Here is a 19829-nt window from a genome sequence, read left to right on the forward strand (position 1 = left end):
AGATGCCCTAGATAGGTCCTGTATAAAATTATCTTTAAGGGGTAAGCTTTTAATATTTGGAACATGTTGGTTATTTTTTTCAAGGCTTAAATTTAAAGCTTGACTACATTTAAACAAATGGATCATTTGAAAATGGGCTACATGTTGTACTCTTGTTCCAAGCCCCTGTAACTAAAGAGGCTGGTAGAAGTTGTGGGACATTTTCTGTCCAATTGTAAGGGTCCTCAGGGGTGTAGGACTTTGTCTTTCTTGTTGACTCCTGACTTTCCAGAGCCCAGCACAGTACCCGGGATATCTGAGGCACCTAATAAACAATTATTGATCAAAGGAAGCCAACATAGGTTGATGAAGAAGGTAATTGAGAATGAATGAATTTCTATGTGGTCATATTGAGAATATTAGTGAGTGGATCTTTACAGAAATTTGTGGTGCATGAATTGCTGAATATTTGGTTTCTCATACAGATGTGTGAGATGCCAGTAAACACACCAGAAAGTCCCTGGAAGGTGAGTCCTGAAGAGGAACAAAAACGTAAAGACTTGAGGAAAAGCCATCTCGTATTCAGCATTGACCCCAAAGGTTGTGAAGATGTGGATGACACACTCTCAGTCAGAACCTTAAATAATGGCAACCTGGAACTTGGGGTCCACATCGCAGATGTAACACACTTTGTGGCACCAAATTCTTACATTGATATTGAAGCTAGAACAAGGTAATGCTATTTGAAATCAGCTCTATGGTTGTGTGTATGTGACTGTATATTTTGTGTCTGTACTAGTTTCAGGTGTTCAAAGATCTCATGTTTGTGCAATTTTGAAGGTCCCTTCCAGAAAAAAAAAAGTTGAGGTCCACTCTCCATTTTCCTTTAGAAAAACAGTACCTTGATCAATTTACCTTTCCTTTTTAACATAACCTTTTCACACATTGTTTCCTACTAAATCGAAATGGGTTAAATTTTCATGTAGTAATATACTATTTTATAAAAATACTGGATCATTACACTCCAGTTTTTCTTATACGACAAAGATTCATGTCACTTGCTCTTTCTTTCTCTTATCAGTGGAAGAATATTCAGCCCAAAGCAGTGTCACTTAGAAAAGTGGGACCATGGGAATAGTTTTATTACCCAGTCTGCTGCACTTTATGAAACAGCAACAGCCTTGGGGAATCTGTAGTGAGATTTTGGCCATTTACCTCCCTGCGGCCCACACAGTCAGCAGTTCTGCTTCTCCCTGCTGAAGGTCGCATTGCCACGTGTGTGTCATTCACAGGGCCACCACTTATTATCTAGCAGATCGTCGCTATGACATGCTGCCTTCCGTCCTCAGTGCGGATTTGTGTTCCCTTCTGGGAGGCGTTGATAGGTGAGTTTATGGCTTTTGTCTTCAAAGCTTGTCCTGGCCCTTCTGTGGCTCCTGATGCTGCCTGCTTCTGGCCTCATGTTTCTTCTCTGCTATGCCCCACCCCAGCCCTGTGTCTCCCCTCTGACCTCTCAACCTCACCCCCGACCCCAACCCCACACCACTTATCTTTAGGCAGCTTTATTTCTCTAGCCTTCCCTGCCCTTTCCCTCCTCTCTTCTGTCTGCTAGCAGTGGGGCTCCGCGTCTCCCTCTGTTGCTGGCTTTTTAAAGTCAGCTAAAATCTGAGAACAAATGTGTGTAGCTTTGTGCTTATGCATTCCCTGGCGGAAGTTGTTTGGCATGAGGATCATGAACTCGGGGAGTTTTTTGTTTGTTCAGTTGTTGAGTTTAAACTTTATGTTTCTCTTTGAATAGGCAATAGAATCATATAGGCCCGAACTCATATGTCCCAAGAGGTATTTAATGAAAGGTTCCTCCCTATCACTTTCCCTCATTTACCAGTTCCGTATTAGTTTTTCTAGATACAATACATACATGAATATGCATATGTGATCTTTTTTACACAAATGGTTGCATTATATATATATATATATATATATATATATATATATATGCTGTTTAGCACCTTCCTTTTAAAAAAGAACTTAATGGTATCTTGGAGATCATTCCGTATTAATAACAGTTGCACTATCTATGGAAATTTGGATAGTTTCCAATCTTTTGGTATTACAAACAAAGCTGTACTGAGTTAACTTTGAACATAAGTCATTTCACATTTTCATTTTTATTTTTATTTTTTGAGACAGAGTTTCACATGTTGCCCAGGCTAGTCTTGAACTCCTGTGCTCAAGTGATCCTCCCACCTTGGCCACCCAAAAAGCTGGGATTACAGATGTAAGCCACCATGCCCAGATCATTTCACATTTTTTAAAATACAGTATATGTGAAAGAGAAATTCCCATATTTGATTATGGGATTTCTGTGTCAAGAGTATGTGCATTTGTGTTTAGATCAATATAATCAAATTGCCCTTCTTAAATGTTACACCAGTTATATTCCTGTCACCAATGTATGAGAGTGCATATTTTCCCACAGCCTTGCCAACACAATATGTTGTATTTTTTTATCTTTGCCAATTTGATAGATGAAAAATGGTATCTTAGATTGGTTTTAATTTGCATTACAAATAAAGCTAATCATTTTTTCATATGTTTGTCACTTATGTATCCCTTTCTGTTAACTATATTCTTCGCCCATTTTTCTTTTGGATTCAAGATCAATTACTGATTAATTTGTAAAAGCTCTTTACATATTAGGAAAATTAGCCCTATGTTTTTTATGAGTTCCAAATGTATACCTTTTTTTTAAATAAAATGACTTGGTGGCAAAGAGTTTTTTTACTAAATGAAATTTTTGCTAATTTATCTGTCATCAAGATTGATATCACAGTTCAGTGCCATCCTGTAGGATTTGCAAGACTTTGCTCTAATTTACTGAGCTAAAAAGACTTGACTCTATCAGTGTCATGCTTTTCTAATCAAAATAGAGGACATGGCCGGGCACGGTGGCTCACGCCTATAATCCTAGCACTTCGGGAGGCCGAGGCAGGTGGATTGCCAGAGCTCAGGAGTTTGAGACCAGCCTGGGCAACACAGTGAAACCCCGTCTCTACTAAAATAGAAAAAATTAGCCAGGCATGGTGGTGCACGCCTGTAGTCCCAGCTACTCAGGTGGCTGAGGCAGGAGAATTACTTGAACCAGGAAGAGGTAGGTTGCAGTGAGCCAAGATCGCACCACTGCACTCCAGCCTAGGCAACAGAGCAAGACTCCATCTCAAGAAAAAAATGGAGGACATAAAGTAAGGTTTGTAATGTCACATATGAACTCATTTCAAATTTGTTCAGAGCTCAACAGACCCCAATCTAACTTTGTTGTTTTAATTTAAAATATTTTTTTATTTAGTTGTAAGGTGGTTGTATTGACAAACCAGAAACCTGTAGCTTTGTAATTTCTTTTAAGTTACAGTTAGGTCAAATTCTACTTGCTTCAAAAATAGAAGACTTAGGTGGGGCATGGTAGCTTACACCTGTAATCGCAGCACTTTGGGCAGGAGAATTGCTCAAGTCCAGGAGATTGAGGCAGCAGTGAGCAGTGATCATGCCATTGCACTCCAGCCTGGGTGACGAAGCAAGATCCTGTCTCAAAAAAACAAAAAACAAAAAAAGCCAGATGAATTTGAATAGTGATGTTGTCAATGTTACTGTTTTTGTAGGTATGCTGTAAGCATCATGTGGGAACTGGATAAAGCCTCTTATGAAATTAAGAAAGTGTGGTATGGCAGAACCATTATTCGATCAGCATACAAACTGTTCTATGAAGCAGCCCAAGAACTACTGGATGGAAACTTAAGCGTTGTTGATGATATTCCAGAATTCAAAGACTTGGATGAGAAGAGCAGACAAGCCAAGCTGGAGGAGTTGGTGTGGGCAATTGGAAAGCTGACCGACATAGCTCGCCATGTCAGAGCTAAACGAGATGGATGTGGTGCCCTGGAACTGGAAGGGGCAGAGGTTCGCGTACAGCTAGATGACAAAAAGAACATTCACGACCTCATCCCCAAGCAGCCCCTGGAAGTCCACGAGACAGTGGCTGAATGCATGATCCTGGCCAACCACTGGGTCGCCAAAAAGATCTGGGAGAGCTTCCCTCATCAGGCCTTGCTGCGCCAGCACCCTCCTCCACACCAGGAGTTCTTTTCAGAACTCCGGGAATGTGCTAAAGCCAAAGGCTTCTTCATAGATACACGGTATTCCTCTTTTGAGGGGGCAGAGGAATGGAGTGGCATGCTGTATATTTAGTTATCTTACAGTTGTTCTTAAAATGTGACAGCCAGATCTTTGACCAAAAAGAGAAAACAGATTCTTGGCTCTCCTCATTTTTGAAGACACATTTTTCTCTCTTCATTGTTATGTATAGAGACTTAAAACAAGTTTATTTAGGCATAATTTTGTTCCTTGGTTTTTTGTTTCATTTTTTTTTTAGATAGAGTCTTGCTCTGTCACCCAGGTTGGAGTACAGTGGTATGATCTCGGCTCACTGCAACCGCCACCTCCCAGGTTCAAGTGATTCTCCTGCCTCAGGTTCCTGAGTAGCTGGGACTACAGGCACACGCCACCATGCCTGGCTAATTTTTTTGTATTTTTAGTAGAGACAGGGTTTCGCCATGTTGGCTAGGCTGGTCTTGAACTCCTGACTTCAAGTGATCCGCCTGCCTCGGCCTCCCAAACTGCTGGGATTATAGGCATGAGCCACCACACTGGACATTTAGGCATAATTTTGACCCACTACAGTTTGGGTTTTTTTGTTTGGTTGGTTTTTTTTTTTTTTTTTTTTGAGATAGAGTCTCGCTGTCATCCAGGCTGGAGTGCAGTGGCACGATTTTGGCTCACTGCAACCTCCGCCTCCCAGGTTCAAGCGATTCTCTTGACAGCCTCCTGAGTATATGGGATTACAAGCATGTGCCACCATGCCCGGCTAATTTTTGTATTTTTAGTAAAGACAGGGTTTCACCATGTTGGTCAGGTTGGTCTCAAACTCCTGACCTCATGATTCGCCCGTCTCGGTCTCCCAAAGTGCTGGGATTATAGGCATGAGCCACTGTGTGTGGCTGACCTACTATAATTTGTAATACAGAAGTAGGGAACCTGTTAGTTACCCTTGATCTAATTTCATGTACCCCTTAAGTTACGAAGAAATAATCCTATTTATTTCAATACTTTTTAAATGCAGCATCTTTGTGACAATATGATAAGATACTACACCAACAGTGAATTTATACCACCCTCAATTGAGTGAGACATTTTTACTCCCTATCTCTAGGATAAAATACTTCTTTCATTAAAAACCAAGTATAGGCAGGCTGGGCACAGTGGCTCATGCCTGTAATCCCAGTACTTTGGGAGGCCGAGGCGGGCAGATCACGAGGTCAGGAGATCGAGACCATCCTGGCTAACACGGTGAAACCCCATCTCCACTAAAAATACAAAAAATTAGCCGGGCGTGGTGGCGGGTGCCTGTAATCCCAGCTACTCGGGAGGTTGAGGCAGGAGAATGGCATGAACCCGGGAGGCGGAGGTTGCAGTGACCCAAAATCGCACCACTGCACTCCAGCCTGGGTGACAGAGCGAGACTCTGTCTCAAAAATAAATAAATAAATAAATAAAAACTAAGTATAGGCTGGGTACAGTGGCTAACACCTGTAATCCTAGCACTTTGGGAGGCTGAGGCAGGCACATCACTGAGGTCAGGAGTTCAAGACCAGCCTTACCAACATGATGAAACTCTCTCTGCTAAAAATACAACGAGCCAGGCGTGGCGCACTCTTGTAATCCCAGCTACTCAGAGGCTGAGGTGCGAGAATCGCTTGAACCTGGGAGGCAGAAGTTGCAGTGAGCCAAGATTGTGCCACTACACTCCAGCCTCTGTATGGTCACTGTATGAGCTGTCTGCATGCCAGGCACATGGGACAAGGGCTTTCAGACATCCTCTTGGTTAATTCTTAATGGTGAGGTGATGGCAGCATCATTCATATTTACAGATAAGTCAATTAAGTCTGAAGAGATTAAGTAATTTGCCTGTAATTTAACAGTCAGGGCAGAGCCAGGATTTGAATCCAAGTCTGTTAAACTTGCAAGCTCACATAGTGACCACTTAACACCTTGCCTCTCTGTTCATCATCATGCTCTATTTCTCCTTTCCCCCTTTTCCCTTAGCCAGCCACAATATAGGACTGAATTATATGTTATATTATTAGTTTTATTTTTAATATACCTCTATATTTCCTGGGGCTTTGAAATTATTATTTTGAGGCTGTATGCAGTGGCTCACACCTGTAACCCCAGCACTTTGGGAGGCCGAGGCAGGAGGATCACTGAAGGCCAGGAGTTCAAGACTAACCTGGGCAACAAAGTGAGACCCTGTCTCTACAAAAAAATTATTTTGAGAATAAATAAATAGAATGCTTACTACCTCTTTAAAAAAGAAAAACTAATTTAGGTTTCTTTTACTTGTACACCAAGTCCATTATTTTACCTATATATAGAATATTTAAGGTTAAGGATGTAAAGAATTCAATTCAACGAGTATTTGACCACCTATTATAGCCAAGCACTAACTTAACCTAGTATTAAAATCAGTACATGATTCATTTCTACTTAAGAAATGTATTTAAATTCTGACACTCTTGCTTTGTTTAAACCGTAAAGCAAACTAGATTTCTGTAGTTGAAAAGAGGTGCTTCTGAAATGTGTCCAAAACAAATTTACTGGCAGATGAAGGTATTCAGACGGATGAGTGAAGGGTTCCCCTCAAAGTGTTGTCTTGTAAATTACTGTCTGGGACTAGCTAACGGTTTTTCTGTTGTCAGGTCCAATAAAACACTGGCTGATTCTCTGGATAATGCGAACGACCCCCACGATCCCATCGTGAACAGGCTACTGCGCTCCATGGCCACGCAGGCCATGTCGAATGCTCTGTACTTCTCCACCGGATCCTGTGCGGAGGAGGAGTTCCATCATTATGGTGAATCATACCATATTCCTATGTGTGGCTGTAACTTTGCGCTAGTTATTTTAAAATAGTTTTTGTTTATTTTGATCTTTTGCTTTCTTTTTGAAGGTCTTGCATTAGATAAATATACCCACTTTACTTCTCCAATAAGAAGATATTCAGATATTGTAGTACACCGCTTGTTAATGGCAGCCATTTCAAAAGATAAGAAAATGGAAATTAAGGGAAATTTGTTCAGCAACAAAGATCTTGAGGAATTATGCAGACATATCAACAACAGAAACCGAGTAAGAGGGAATTTCAAAATTCTCTTACCTGTCATCTCTTGCTAAGAAAATATCAGCTTTATTGTGTAGTACAGTGAAGTATCATATATTCTAGCAAATTAAATTCTAGAATTATTCTAACCAGTGCTTTCAGAACATTTGTAGATGTTCTCAGGTAACTTGTGGAATTGGGAGATTTGACAGTAGATTATCAGATTTTTTTTTTCCGAAGAGTGGAAATGTAAAGATTCAAGCAACGCATAAAGATATGATGACAGAGGCCAGATGTGGTGGCTCACTTGAGGGCGGATCACTTGAGGTCAGGAATTTGAGACCAGCCTGGCCAATATGGTGAAACCCCATCTCTACAAAAAATACAAAAATTAGCCGGGTGTGGTGGCACGCGCCTGTAGTCCCAGTTACTTGGGAGGCTGAGGCAGGAGAATCTCTTGAACCCAGGAGGTGGAGATTGCAGTGGGCCGAGATCACACCACTGCACTCTAGCGTGGGTGACAAAATTGAGACTGTGTCTCAAAAAAAAAAAAAAAAAAGATATGAAGACAGAAACATCACCTGTTATCTTACCACCCAGAGCTAACAATTAATGATTCTAGACACTGCTAACATTTTTATTTATAAAAATATCGGCCAGATGCGGTGGCTTGCACCTGTATTCCCAGTACTTTGGGAGGCTGAGGCAGGTGGATCACGAGGTCAGGAGATCGAGACCATCCGGGCTAACACAGTGAAACCCCGTCTCTACTAAAAATACAAAAAATTAGCATGGTGGCAGGCGCCTGTATTCCCAGCTACTTGGGAGGCTGAGGCAGGAGAATGGCGTGAACCCGGGAGGCGGAGCTTGCAGTGAGCTGAGATCGCACCACTGCACTCTGGCCTGGGTGACAGAGCGAGACTCCGTCTAAAAAAAAAATCATACCGTGCCTGCTGTTTGAATCTGCTTTTTTCATGTAACCCAACTGTTACTGATAGCACACCATGTTATATCATTGTTTTGAAGCTGCTTTCTATTCTATTTCATATTACTAGTTGCTACAAGATTGCACAGCATAGAACTAGACCATTGGGTAACGCAGGAAATTGGAAACTACCTAAATGTTTAATGTAATTTTGTATATCCAATGGTATAGTTGTCTGCTGTGCAATGTTGTAGCACTAGCCATGTGGACTACCTAAATTTAATTAAAATTAGAAGTAGACATTTGTCTCAGTAGAAATGTGGCCAGTGTCTCAGTCACACTGGCCACATTGTACAGCTCAGTGGCCACTTGTGGTTAGTGGCTACATATTAGGCAACACAGATAGAGAGCATTTCTATCATTGCAGAAAGTTCTTTTGGGCAGCACTGTTCTAAGCAATCAAATTTATAACCATCCTTATGGATACACTTATACAGACATTTCAGATGATTTCCTGGAAAAATTCCTAGAAATGGAATTGCTGAGCCAAAAGGTGTGCACGCACAAATGAAACTGATAGGTCAGGTGCAGTGGCTCACGACTGTAATCCTAGCACTTTTCGAGGTCAAGGCCGGTGGATCACCTGAGTTCAGGAGTTCCAGAGCAGCCTGGCCAACATGTTGAAACCCCGTTACTACTAAAAATACAAAAATTAGCCAGGCATGGTGGTGCATGCCTGTAATCCCAGCTAATCGGGCGGCTGAGGAAGGAGAATCACTTGAACCCGAGAGGCAGAGGTTGCAGGGAGCCAAGATCGCGCCATTGCACTCCAGCCTAGGCGATAGAGTGGGACTCCATCTCAAAAAGAAAAAGACAAAGAAACTTTAATACATATTACTAAATTGTCTTCCTTATCAGTAGTGCTAATTTAGACTTCCACCAATAGGGTTTTCATTGGACAGGCTTGAAAAGAAAGAAAGGCTGGCCGGGCGCGGTGGCTCATGCCTGTAATCCCAGCACTTTGGGAGGCCGAGGCAGGCGGATCACGAGGTCAGGAGATCAAGACCATCCTGGCTAACACAGTGAAACCCCATTTCTACTAAAAATACAAAAAATTACCCGGGCGTGGTGGCAGGCGCCTGTAGTCCCAGCTACTCCAGAGGCTGAGGCAGGAGAATGACGTGAACCCAGGAGGTGGAGCTTGCAGTGAGCCGAGATTGCACCACTGTACTCCAGCCTGGGTGACAGAGTGAGACTCCATATCTCAAAAAAAAAAAAAGAAATGCAAGTAAGACATGTGTAATACTTTTCCTGTATCCAAGGTGAACATGACCCAAATTTGCTGATCTCTAATTTCATGAACTATAAATGGGTTTCATTTTATAAAATAATTCATTTTCTAAGACATTTTTGAGGAGATAATACTAGATGGTTAAGTTCCCACAAAAAGTAATTTAATTTCATAGTAGAGAACAATTTTTATATTAATAGTTTTACAGAATCTCACATTTGAATGAATATGAATTTCATTTCTTTGGGGAATGCCAGGGGAGTGTTAAAATGCTTTGGAGTTGTGCTTCTTACAGGCAGCACAGCATTCTCAGAAGCAGTCTACTGAGCTCTTCCAGTGCATGTACTTCAAAGACAAAGACCCTGCCACCGAGGAGCGTTGCATATCTGATGGAGTTATTTATTCAATTAGAACAAATGGTGTGCTTCTATTTATACCAAGGTATGTTACATCTAATGCAATGGTGCATAAGAAATCATAGTTAAAAGTGTAGAACACAAACTGTACATTAGATATAATTTATTAAAATATTTAAGCAACTAGTTATCATATGTACATAATGTAATGTATAATTCAGTATATAAATGTGAAGATTGGAGGCCAGGGGTGGCTCACGCCTATAATCCCAGCACTTTGGGAGGCCAAGGTGGGCGGATCACCTGAGGTCAGGAGTTCGAGACCAGCCTGGCCAACATGGTGAAACCCCGTCTCTACTAAAAGTACAAAAATTAGCCAGGCATGGTGACGCATGCCTGAAATCCCAGCTACCTGGGAGGCTGAGGCAGGAGAATCACTTGAACCCGGGAAGCAGAGGTTGCAGTGAGCCAAGATCGTGCCACTGCACTCCAGCCTGGGCGACAGAGCAAGACTCTGTCTCAAAAAAAAAAAAAAGTGAAGACTGGAATGTGTGTGTGTGTGTATATATATATATATATATATATATATACACACACACTTTTATATCCATTTTAGGGTCTTTCTTATCCAGCAAAATACTTTGTTTCCATCTGCTAAGGTGAAATAAATACTTGGAGGTAAACCACAGGAAAAGTGATTTGTTTTTAATCTAGGAGAAAAACTAGTATTCTAGATAAGCATACAAGATCTGTGTACTAAGAATACATTGTCTCTGGATTTATATTCTGGTCATAATATAGGTTTGGGATTAAAGGTGCTGCTTATCTAAAAAATAAAGATGGTTTAGTCATCTCATGTGGCCCAGATAGCTGTTCTGAATGGAAACCAGGATCCCTTCAACGATTTCAAAACAAAATTACCTCTACTACAACAGATGGGGAATCTGTTACGTTCCATTTGTTTGACCATGTAACCGTAAGTCTGTGTTTCTATTAAGTATTATTAATATTTTAAATGTAAGGAATAAATAATGTGATTTAGTAATATGTATTTTCTTCTCTATGCTAGGTAAGAATATCCATACAGGCCTCACGTTGCCATTCTGATACAATCAGACTTGAAATAATTAGTAACAAACCATACAAGATACCAAATACAGAACTTATTCATCAGAGTTCCCCCTTGCTGAAGAGTGAGTTAGTGAAAGAAGTAACTAAATCTGTGGAAGAAGCTCAGCTTGCCCAAGAAGTCAAAGTAAACATCATTCAGGAGGAATATCAAGAATATCGCCAAACAAAGGGAAGGAGCCTATACACACTTCTAGAGGAGATACGGGACCTAGCTCTCCTGGATGTTTCAAACAATTATGGAATATGAGAGGCTCTTACTTCACTAAGAGCTGTCATATGTGAATGTTTTACAGTCTTTTCAAACTTAACATTTAATGTGTGTCACTCAGTGCTCTAGTCGATCAGGACTGGGTAGCTATTTCGCATATATGTAAAATGTTCTCAGCCGGGCGCGGTGGCTCACGCCTGTAACCCCAGCACTTTGGGAGGCTGAGGCGGGCGGATCACGAGGTCAGGAGATTGAGACCATCCTGGCTAACACAGTGAAACCCAGTCTCTACTAAAAATACAAAAATTAGCCCGGCGTGGTGGCATGCGCCTGTAGTCCCAGCTATTTGGGAGGCTGAAGCAGGAGAATTGCCTGAACCCAGGAAGAGGAGGTTGCAGTGAGCCGAGATCGCGCCACTGCATTCCAGCCTGGGCGACAGAGCGACACTCCATCTCAAAAAAAAAAAAAAAAAAGTTCTCTCATTCATTAAAGTTGCATTAAATAAAGTATAATTAGGTCACTATGGAAACAGAGTTTTCAGTAATGAGTGGACAGTAAGTGGTGGCTCTGCAGATGGCCCCTTTCTAATAAGTTTAATAAACCCAAAATTATTGGTTATCTCGTCTCCAATCAGTTCTTTCAAATGTTTTATTTTTCCAGTAATTACGTTTGGGTCATAGGCCCCTCTGACATCTGTCAGGTAATTTTCAGTCACTTTCAGATAATAAGACTTAGTCCTGAGTCCACTTCTCCACTTAAAAATTCCTATTTCATATTTGACTCAACCCTTACCTGCTGTCTCCAGTACTAGCTGGGATTAGGACACAGGGTGGGTGGTAGGATGCGCAGGTAAAGTTCTGTCACAGGCCTTCCTTCCCACTCTCCCATTTTGATGAGGTGCATTGGCCTTCCCCTTGTTAGAAACTTGTTACTTTGTCAGCAAACACCCCACTAGAAAAATTAACTCTTGGCCGAGCACAGTGGCTCACGCCTATAATCCCAGCACTTTGGGAGTCCGAGGCGGGTGGATCACAAGGTCAGGAGTTCAAGACTAGCCTGGCCAAGATGATGAAACCCCATCTCTACTAAAAATACAAAAATTGGCCAGGCACAGTAGCTCATGCCTGTAATCCCAGCACTTTGGGAGGCTGAGGGGGGTGGATCACAAAGTCAAGAGATCGAGACCATCCTGGCCAACATGGTGAAACCCCATCTCTACTAAAAATACAAAAATTAGCCTTGTGTGGTGGCAGGTGCCTGTAATCCCAGCTACTTGGGAGGCTGAGGCAGAGAATTGCTTGAACCCGGGAGGCAGAGGTTGCAGTGAGCTGAGATTGCACCACAGCTCTCCAGCCTGGGCAACAGAGCGAGTCTCCATCTCAAAAAAGAAAAATTAACTCTTCTTTCTCAGTTATCTAATGTAGTTTGTGAGGGTAGACAGAAGCCTGAACCGGCCCTCCTGAGGAAGCAGTTTCTATAGGCATTGGCATCTTGAAACTGCTCTCCATCTTCTAGCTGATCCCCTATTGGCTGCAGTTAGCCACAATCCTCCTAATGTACATGCCTCTTGGCCCATCCCTGTGGCAGTTCCCAGCAGGCCCACAAACCCCTCCCCCACCCCCATCCCAGATGTTCTCCTTGATGTTCTTGTGCTCAACTTCCTGGCTTTTCTTAAATGTGTGTTTTGTTTTGTTTTGTTTTGTTTTTTGAGATGGAGTGTCGCTCTGTCACCCAGGTAGGAGTGCAGTGGCACGATCTCGGCTCACTGCAAGCTCCACCTCCCAGGTTCACACCATTCTCCTGCCTCAGCCTCCCGAGTAGCTGGGACTACAGGTGCCTGCCACCATGCCCAGCTAATTTTTTGTGTGTGTGTATTTTTAGTAGAGACGGGGTTTCACAGTGTTAGCCAGGATGTTCTCGATCTCCTGACCTCGTGATCCGCCCGCCTCGGCCTCCCAAAGTGCTGGGATTACAGGCGTGAGCCACCACACCTGAGCTAACTTCCTGGCTTTTCAATCAAACCATCTTTGTCACTTCCTGTCCCCACCTGAAGTCAGAAAGCCTGAAGAGAAGATGCCTGCCTGTCCTGGCTTTGCAGATGGAAGCCACTATAGCACCATCACTCTGCCCTTTCCCCAAGGAAAAAGAGAGTGAGAGGCCAAGTGCCATGGAAGATCACTTGAGGCCAGGAGTCCAGGACCAGCCTGGTAAACATAGTGAGACATCATCTCTACAAAAATTAAAAAAGTAGCCAGGCATGGTGGTACATGTCTGCAGTCGCAGCTACTTGGGAAGCTAAGGCAAGAGGATTGATTGAACCCCAGGAGTTTGAGACTGCAGTGAGTTAGGATTGGGCCACTGTATTCCAGCCTGAGTGACAGTGAGACCAACACACACACACACACAATAGTGGCGGGGGACTGTGGGTAGGGGTGAGGGGGTGGGGTGGGAGAGCCTTTCCTAACACTAACCTTTCTTATTTGTAACTACCCCCTCTACCTGGCAGGAAGAACTCCAATCAGGTGTTCTCACGATTTGGCCCTAACACATCTAACCTCAAAATCAGCATTCCTAAAATCTGCCTTATCCCCTCAATCTTATTTCTGTATCATTATTGTACATGTGCTTCCCAATACTTGGAATCTCCTCCACCAAAAGCAAAGTCTTTCCTGTAAATCCTCCCTAGATGCTATGTTCCCCATGATACTTTGCAAGTTTCACTCCAACTAGTCAGTAAGTTCCCAAAAAGCATTCTTTGAACTACCCTAGCACCTATGAGGGCCAGGCAATATATCGCCCTTTCATGTGACCTTTTAACTATTAAAGTAACTCCTTAGAAAACATGTAAAAATCTTGTATTTACCAAAAGTGTAAACTGCAGAACTATATAGCAATGAAAACCTCCCATAAAGCCTGTAGATAGTTTTTAAGATAATGTTTACTTCTTTTAAAAAATTGACATTAATATTCAGTATATATGTACATCTCAAAACTTCACCCAGGCTGGGCGTGGTGGCTCACACCTGTAATCCCAGCACTTTGGGAGGCCGAGGGGGCGGATTACCTGAGGTTAGGAGTTTGAGACCAGCCTGGCCAACAGGGTGAAACCTCATCTCTACTAAAAATACAAAAATTAGCCGAGCGTGGTGGCACACGCCTGTAGTCCCAGCTACTCGGGAGGCTGAGGCAGGAGAATTGCTTGAGCCCAGGAGGCAGAGGTTGCAGTGAGCCGAGACTGTGCCACTGCACTCCAGCCTGGCCAACAGAGTGAGACTCTGTGTCAAAAAAACAAAACAAAACAAAACAAAAAACTTCACCTAGACTACTCTGGGCACACTGTCCATGGATTAGCCCTGCTTTGCAAGGAGCAGTAAAAAACAGAAACAAAACCTCCCAACTTAGTGAAAACAAGGCATTCAATGACAGACCAGCAGCAGAAACTGCTTATTACCTCCTAATCATTTTATGAAGAAATACCTATATAAAAAACACTAAAGAGAACAAATAGATTTAACTAAAGTGACAAGCATAATTATAAATAAATACCAGATTATCAGATTTTAAACAATAATCTATAACAGTTTTACTACCTAAGGATTTTCACTCCAAGAAGAAAAAATACATAGTAACGCCAAGCTTGCAGGATGATGACTTAACAGATACATTTTCTCTTAATGGAAACTTATCTAGCTTCAGTAATATTTCTGGATGTAGCATCAAGTTGCTGTTGCACATTTTTAAAAGACTGGTCCAGCAGTGTTTCCTCTTCATTTAAAGTATTGGCAATAGCATCATTACATGGATTGTCCAGAATGTCTTCGTTTAATCCATTTGACTCCTCCTTTTGATCCTCATCAGTATTAACCTCTTCAACCGTGTGTGCCCTAGGTGTATTCATTAACATATCTGAAAGAAATCATACCATTATTATTCATTATAAGTACCTGATCCAATCTTACCGCATAAGTACAAACCTCTTCAAAAGCTTAGTTTAGTAAAATGAAGTCTAAGATCACTTAATGTTAATTATGATCACTTTCTTCTAAATATATCTTTTTTTTTTTTTTTGAGATGGAGTCTCGCTCCATCACTTTGGCTGGAGTGTAATCGCGCGATCTGGGCTCACTGCAACCTCCGCCGGGTTCAAGCGATTCTCCTGCCTCAGCCTCCCGAGTAGCTGGGATTACAGGTACCTGCCACTACACCCGGCTAATTTGGGTATTTTTAGTAGACAGGGTTTCACTATGTTGGCCAGGCTGGTCTCGAACTCCTGACCTCAGGTGATCCACCCGCCTCAGGCTCCCAAAGTCCTGGGATTACAGGCGTGAGCTACCACGCCTAGCCAATAAGCCCATTTTTATACAATTAAGATCCATTTTAAATGCAAGAGAGGCCAGGCCCGATCCCAACAATTTGGGAGGCTGAGGTGGGAGGATCATTGGAGCTCAGGAGTTCAGGACCAGCCTGGGCCACATAGTGAGACCCCATGTCAACAAAACATCAAAAAAAAAAAAAAAAAAAAAAAAAAGAATTAGCTGGCTATGGTGGCGAACCATGATCGTGCCACTGCACTCCAGCCTGGGTGACAAAGTGAGATCCTATAACCAAAAAAAAACAAAAAAAAAGCAAAATGGTTTTGAATGTTATTCAACTCACACTCTTGGATCATAGTCAAATGTAACTGTTCTTATTCAAAATCAAACTACTATTGGCCGGGCACAGTGGATCATGCCTGTAATCTCAGCACTTTGGGAGGCCGAGGCAGGCAGATCACTCAAGGTCAGGAGTTTGAAACCAGTCTGGCCAATATGGTGAAACCCTGCCTCTACAAAAAATACAAAAATTAGCCGGACATGGTGGAGCACGCCTGTAATCCCAGCTACTCGGGAGGCTGGGACAGGAGAATCGCTTGAACCTAGGAGGCGGAGGTTGCAGTGAGCCGAGATCAGCAACTACACTCCAGCCTGGGCAATACAGTGAGGCCCCATCTAAAAAAACAAAACTGAAAACTACTAGAAAGAGGTCTAATAAAAACCAAGTGCATTTAGGTTTTATGTCAGAGTGATCCATAAGAAACTTTAAAGTACTTATTTCCATTTGGACAAATTTTAAGTTGTATATGATAAACAGAGGTGAGCTTTAAATACCAACTGCCAGGTATACTTGATATTGACAGCAAAGAAGCCACTGCCATCAAGAATAATGCTATCTTCATGTAATGTTTCACATGGTACTAATAAAACATCCATTTATAAAGAAAAAGTAAATTGGCCAGGTGCGGTGGCTCACACCTGTAATCCCAGCACTTTAGGAGACTGAGGTGGGTGGATCACGAGGTCAGGGGATCGAGACCATCCTGGCTGATACGGTGAAACCCTGTTTCTACTAAAAATACAAAAAATTAGCCGGGCGTGGTGGCAGGCACCTGTAGTCCCAGCTACTCGGGAGGCTGAGGCACGAGAATGGCATGGACATGGGAGGCGGGGCTTGCAGTGAGCCGAGATCACGCCACTGCACTCCAGCCTGGGTGACAGAGCAAGACTCCGTCTCAAAAAAAAAAAAAAAAAAAAGGAAAAAGTAAATTCAGCTGGGCATGGTGGCTCACACCTGTAATCCCAGGACTTTGGGAGGCTGAGGCAGGCAGATCACTAGGTCAGGAGTTCAAGACCACCCTGGCCAACACAGTGAAACCCCTTCTCTACTAAAAATACAAAAATTAGCCAGGCATGGGGGCACGCACTTGTAGTCCTAGCTACTTGAGGAGGCTGAAGCAGGGGAACTGCTTGAACCCGGGAGGCAGAGGTTGCAGTGAGCCAAGATCACGCCACTGCACTCCACCCTGAGCTACAGACCAAGACTCCATCTCAAAAAAAAAAAAAAAAAGACAAAAAGAAAAAGTAAATTCATCTTAACTGAAAAAAAAAGTAGCCAAAATAATTTTCACTTAAAAATGTTAATATATTGGGTGAAACTTTGTTTACAACATGGTATCTAGTTATTATAATTCTTTTTTTTTTTTTTTTTTTTTGTAGAGACGGGGACTCACTATGTTGCCCAGGCTGGTCTTGAACTCCCAGGCTCAAGTGATCTGCCCACCTCAGCCTCCCAAAGTGCTGGGATTACAGGCAAGAGCCACTGTGCTGGGCCTATAATTCTTATTTTTCCATTTTGAAAGGAAAAACTGAATTGGAAATTAAGAAAGATATACGCAATCCTGCTTACTTCATTCAAAACCAACTTGCAATTCTTTCTAAATATAGTTTTAACAAATTTGGTTATGTAGTTTCCAAACCCACAATGTGTGTTAAAAACAGCAAATTTAGGCCAGGTACACTGGCTCATACCTGCAATCCCAGCACTTTGGAAGCCCAATGCTGGAGGATTGCTTGAGACTAGAAGTTCAAGGCTGCAGTGAGTCAAGATCACACCACTGCACTCTAGCCTGGGTGACAGATTGACACCGTTTCTAAAAATAGTAATAATAATATATTTTTTAATAAAGCAAATTTTCAGGCAGTTTTAGAAGTGAGAAGGGAATGCTAAAGATAAGCAAATTAAACAGCTACTTTCAAAAGTACAGCTCACAACCAAGTGACAAAAGACAAGAAAAAGCATTTTTTTTTTTTTTTTGGGACGGAGTCTTGCTCTGTCACCCAGGCTGGAGTGCAGTGGCCCGATCTCAGCTCACTGCAACCTCCACCTCCCAGGTTCAAGCGATTCTCCTGCCTCAGCCTCCCAAGTAGCTGGGTTTACAGGCAGGCACACACCACCATGCCCGGCAAATTTTTGTATTTTTAGTAGAGACGGGTTTTCACCATGTTGGCCAGGATGGTCTCGATCTCCTGACCTTGTGATCCACCCGCTTCGGCCTCCCAAAGTACTGGGATTACAGGCGTGAGCCACTGCGCCTGGCCTCTTTTTTTTTTTTTTTTTTGAGATGGAGTTTTGCTCTTGTTGCCCAGCCTGGAGTGCAATGGGTTGATCTCAGCTCACTGCAACCTCTGCCCCTGGGTTCAAGCAATTCTCCTGCCTCAGCCTCCCAAGTAGCTGGGATTACAGGTACACACCACCATGCACAGTTAATTTTTGTATTTTTAGTAGAGATGGGGTTTCACCATGTTGGCCAGGCTGGTCTTGAACTGCTGACCTCGGGTGATGGCCCACTTTGGCCTCCTAAAGTGCTGGGATTACAGGCATGAGCCACTGCACCTGGCCTATTTTTTTCTTTATGTATTGTTATAATTATTGTCCTAAAGGTAATAGTATATGGCACATGCTTTAAGGAGTCAGGGAAGAATGTTTATTAAGAATTTAAAATCAATTTTAAGTGATTAAAATAAATTCTTTTTTTTTGAGAGCGTCTCACTCAAGTCACCCAGGCTGGAGTGCAGTGGCACGATCTTGGCTCACTGCAATCTCCACCTTCTTGATTCAGGTGATTCTCATACTTCAGCCCCCCAGGTAGTTGGGATTACTGGTGTGCACCACCACACCTGGCTAATTTTTGTAATTTTAGTAGAGATGGGGTTTCATCATGTTGGCCAGGCTGGTCTTGAACTCCTGACCTCAAGCGATCCACCTACCTTGGCCTCCCAAAGTGCTGAGATTACAGGCATGAGCCACCACGCCTGGCCAGGTGATTAAAATAATTTTTTAAGAGGTACTCAGCTATCCAGAAAACCATCTTGGATTCATTTATTCTGTAAGGAACACAGACATTCTCTCTCTCCTCTCTCACACACACTGTCTCTAAAATATACATAAACTTAATATCACACTTTTCCACGCCTAGAAGTATTTTATTTTGGGGGCTAGCAGAGAAGTTAAAATTTCCAACATGTCCTTGATATATTAATGGTAGCATATAAAATTTGGCATAAAATTTACCATTTCCTAGGGTCTGACTATTACTCAGCAGCTTTGCCTGCCTTCTTTCCAAGGCCAGTTGTTTATTTCTCTCAATTCTTTGTTGTTGCTCTTCTGTTAGGCTTCTACTTAACTCAGAAGCAAACATCTCACTTTCAGATAAGTTTGTCAGAAAGGGATCTAATTCAGTAGAAGTGACATCATGTTCATTATTCTCCGCAACTTCATCTGCAATAGAAAAGAAATAGTACATCTGTGGTGTTAGACTAGTTAGAGAAGGCTTCTCATTGAAAAAGAATTTAAAGTGGCAAGGTGACAGACCTGAAAAAACAATTTGTGAGGTATAAGAATGTTGTGAATACATGCTTGATTCAATTAAATAAGAAATATTTATAAATCAGTTTAAAGAGGAATGCTAAATCAAATAAAAATACAATTTAAAATATGCATGAAGGCCGGGCGCGGTGGCTCACGCCTGTAATCCCAACACTTTGGGAGGCCGAGGCGGGTGGATCATGAGGTCAGGAGTTCAAGACCAGTCTGGCCAAACATGGTGAAACCCCATCTCTACTAAAAATACAAAAATCAGCTGGGCATGGTGGCGCATGCCTATAATCCCAGCTACTCAGGAGGCTGAGGCAGGAGAATTGCTTGAACCAGGACCCGGGAGGCGGAGGCAGCAGTGAGCAAGATTGCGCCACTGCACTCCAGCCTGGGCTACAGAGCAAGACTGTCTCAAAAAAAAAAAAAAAAAAAAGGAAACAAAAAGTTCTTGATTGTAATTAGAAATATTTTATGCTTGGCCTAATCAAAGAGCTTAAGGAATCCAAACCATATTCTTGTTCTACATTAAACCAACACAT

General features: G+C 42.3%; 2 protein-coding genes across 12 annotated transcripts in view; one reads left to right on the forward strand and one right to left on the reverse strand.

Moving 5' to 3' along the window:
• Positions 1-11718, forward strand: part of DIS3L (DIS3 like exosome 3'-5' exoribonuclease) — a 41273-nt gene extending 29555 nt beyond the window's left edge. For all 5 annotated transcript variants that reach the window (XM_001174666.8, XM_009429401.5, XM_001174669.8 and 2 more), the window contains exons 10-17: positions 465-712; positions 1272-1364; positions 3636-4169; positions 6789-6943; positions 7040-7218; positions 9701-9846; positions 10563-10737; positions 10831-11718. In XM_001174666.8, coding sequence (XP_001174666.1) covers positions 465-712; positions 1272-1364; positions 3636-4169; positions 6789-6943; positions 7040-7218; positions 9701-9846; positions 10563-10737; positions 10831-11139 — 1839 coding nt within the window. In that variant the 3' untranslated portion in view covers positions 11140-11718. The remainder of the gene's footprint in view (positions 1-464; positions 713-1271; positions 1365-3635; positions 4170-6788; positions 6944-7039; positions 7219-9700; positions 9847-10562; positions 10738-10830) is intronic.
• The window catches only part of TIPIN (TIMELESS interacting protein), a 57135-nt gene continuing 39110 nt past the window's right edge, over positions 1805-19829 (reverse strand). For 5 of the 7 annotated variants that reach the window (XM_054667710.2, XM_054667711.2, XM_016928403.3 and 2 more), the window contains 2 exons: positions 18988-19194; positions 14021-15006 (listed from right to left, as the gene is read on the reverse strand). In XM_054667710.2, coding sequence (XP_054523685.1) covers positions 14783-15006; positions 18988-19194 — 431 coding nt within the window. In that variant the 3' untranslated portion in view covers positions 14021-14782. Of the gene's footprint in view, positions 3559-8980; positions 9378-14020; positions 15007-18987; positions 19195-19829 lie in introns of those variants that run through there. The other 2 variants (XR_008539618.2, XR_008539619.2) reach the window with 2 other exon arrangements.

The sequence above is a fragment of the Pan troglodytes genome, chromosome 16, assembly GCF_028858775.2.
Source record: "Pan troglodytes isolate AG18354 chromosome 16, NHGRI_mPanTro3-v2.0_pri, whole genome shotgun sequence".
Classification (NCBI taxonomy): domain Eukaryota; kingdom Metazoa; phylum Chordata; class Mammalia; order Primates; family Hominidae; genus Pan; species Pan troglodytes.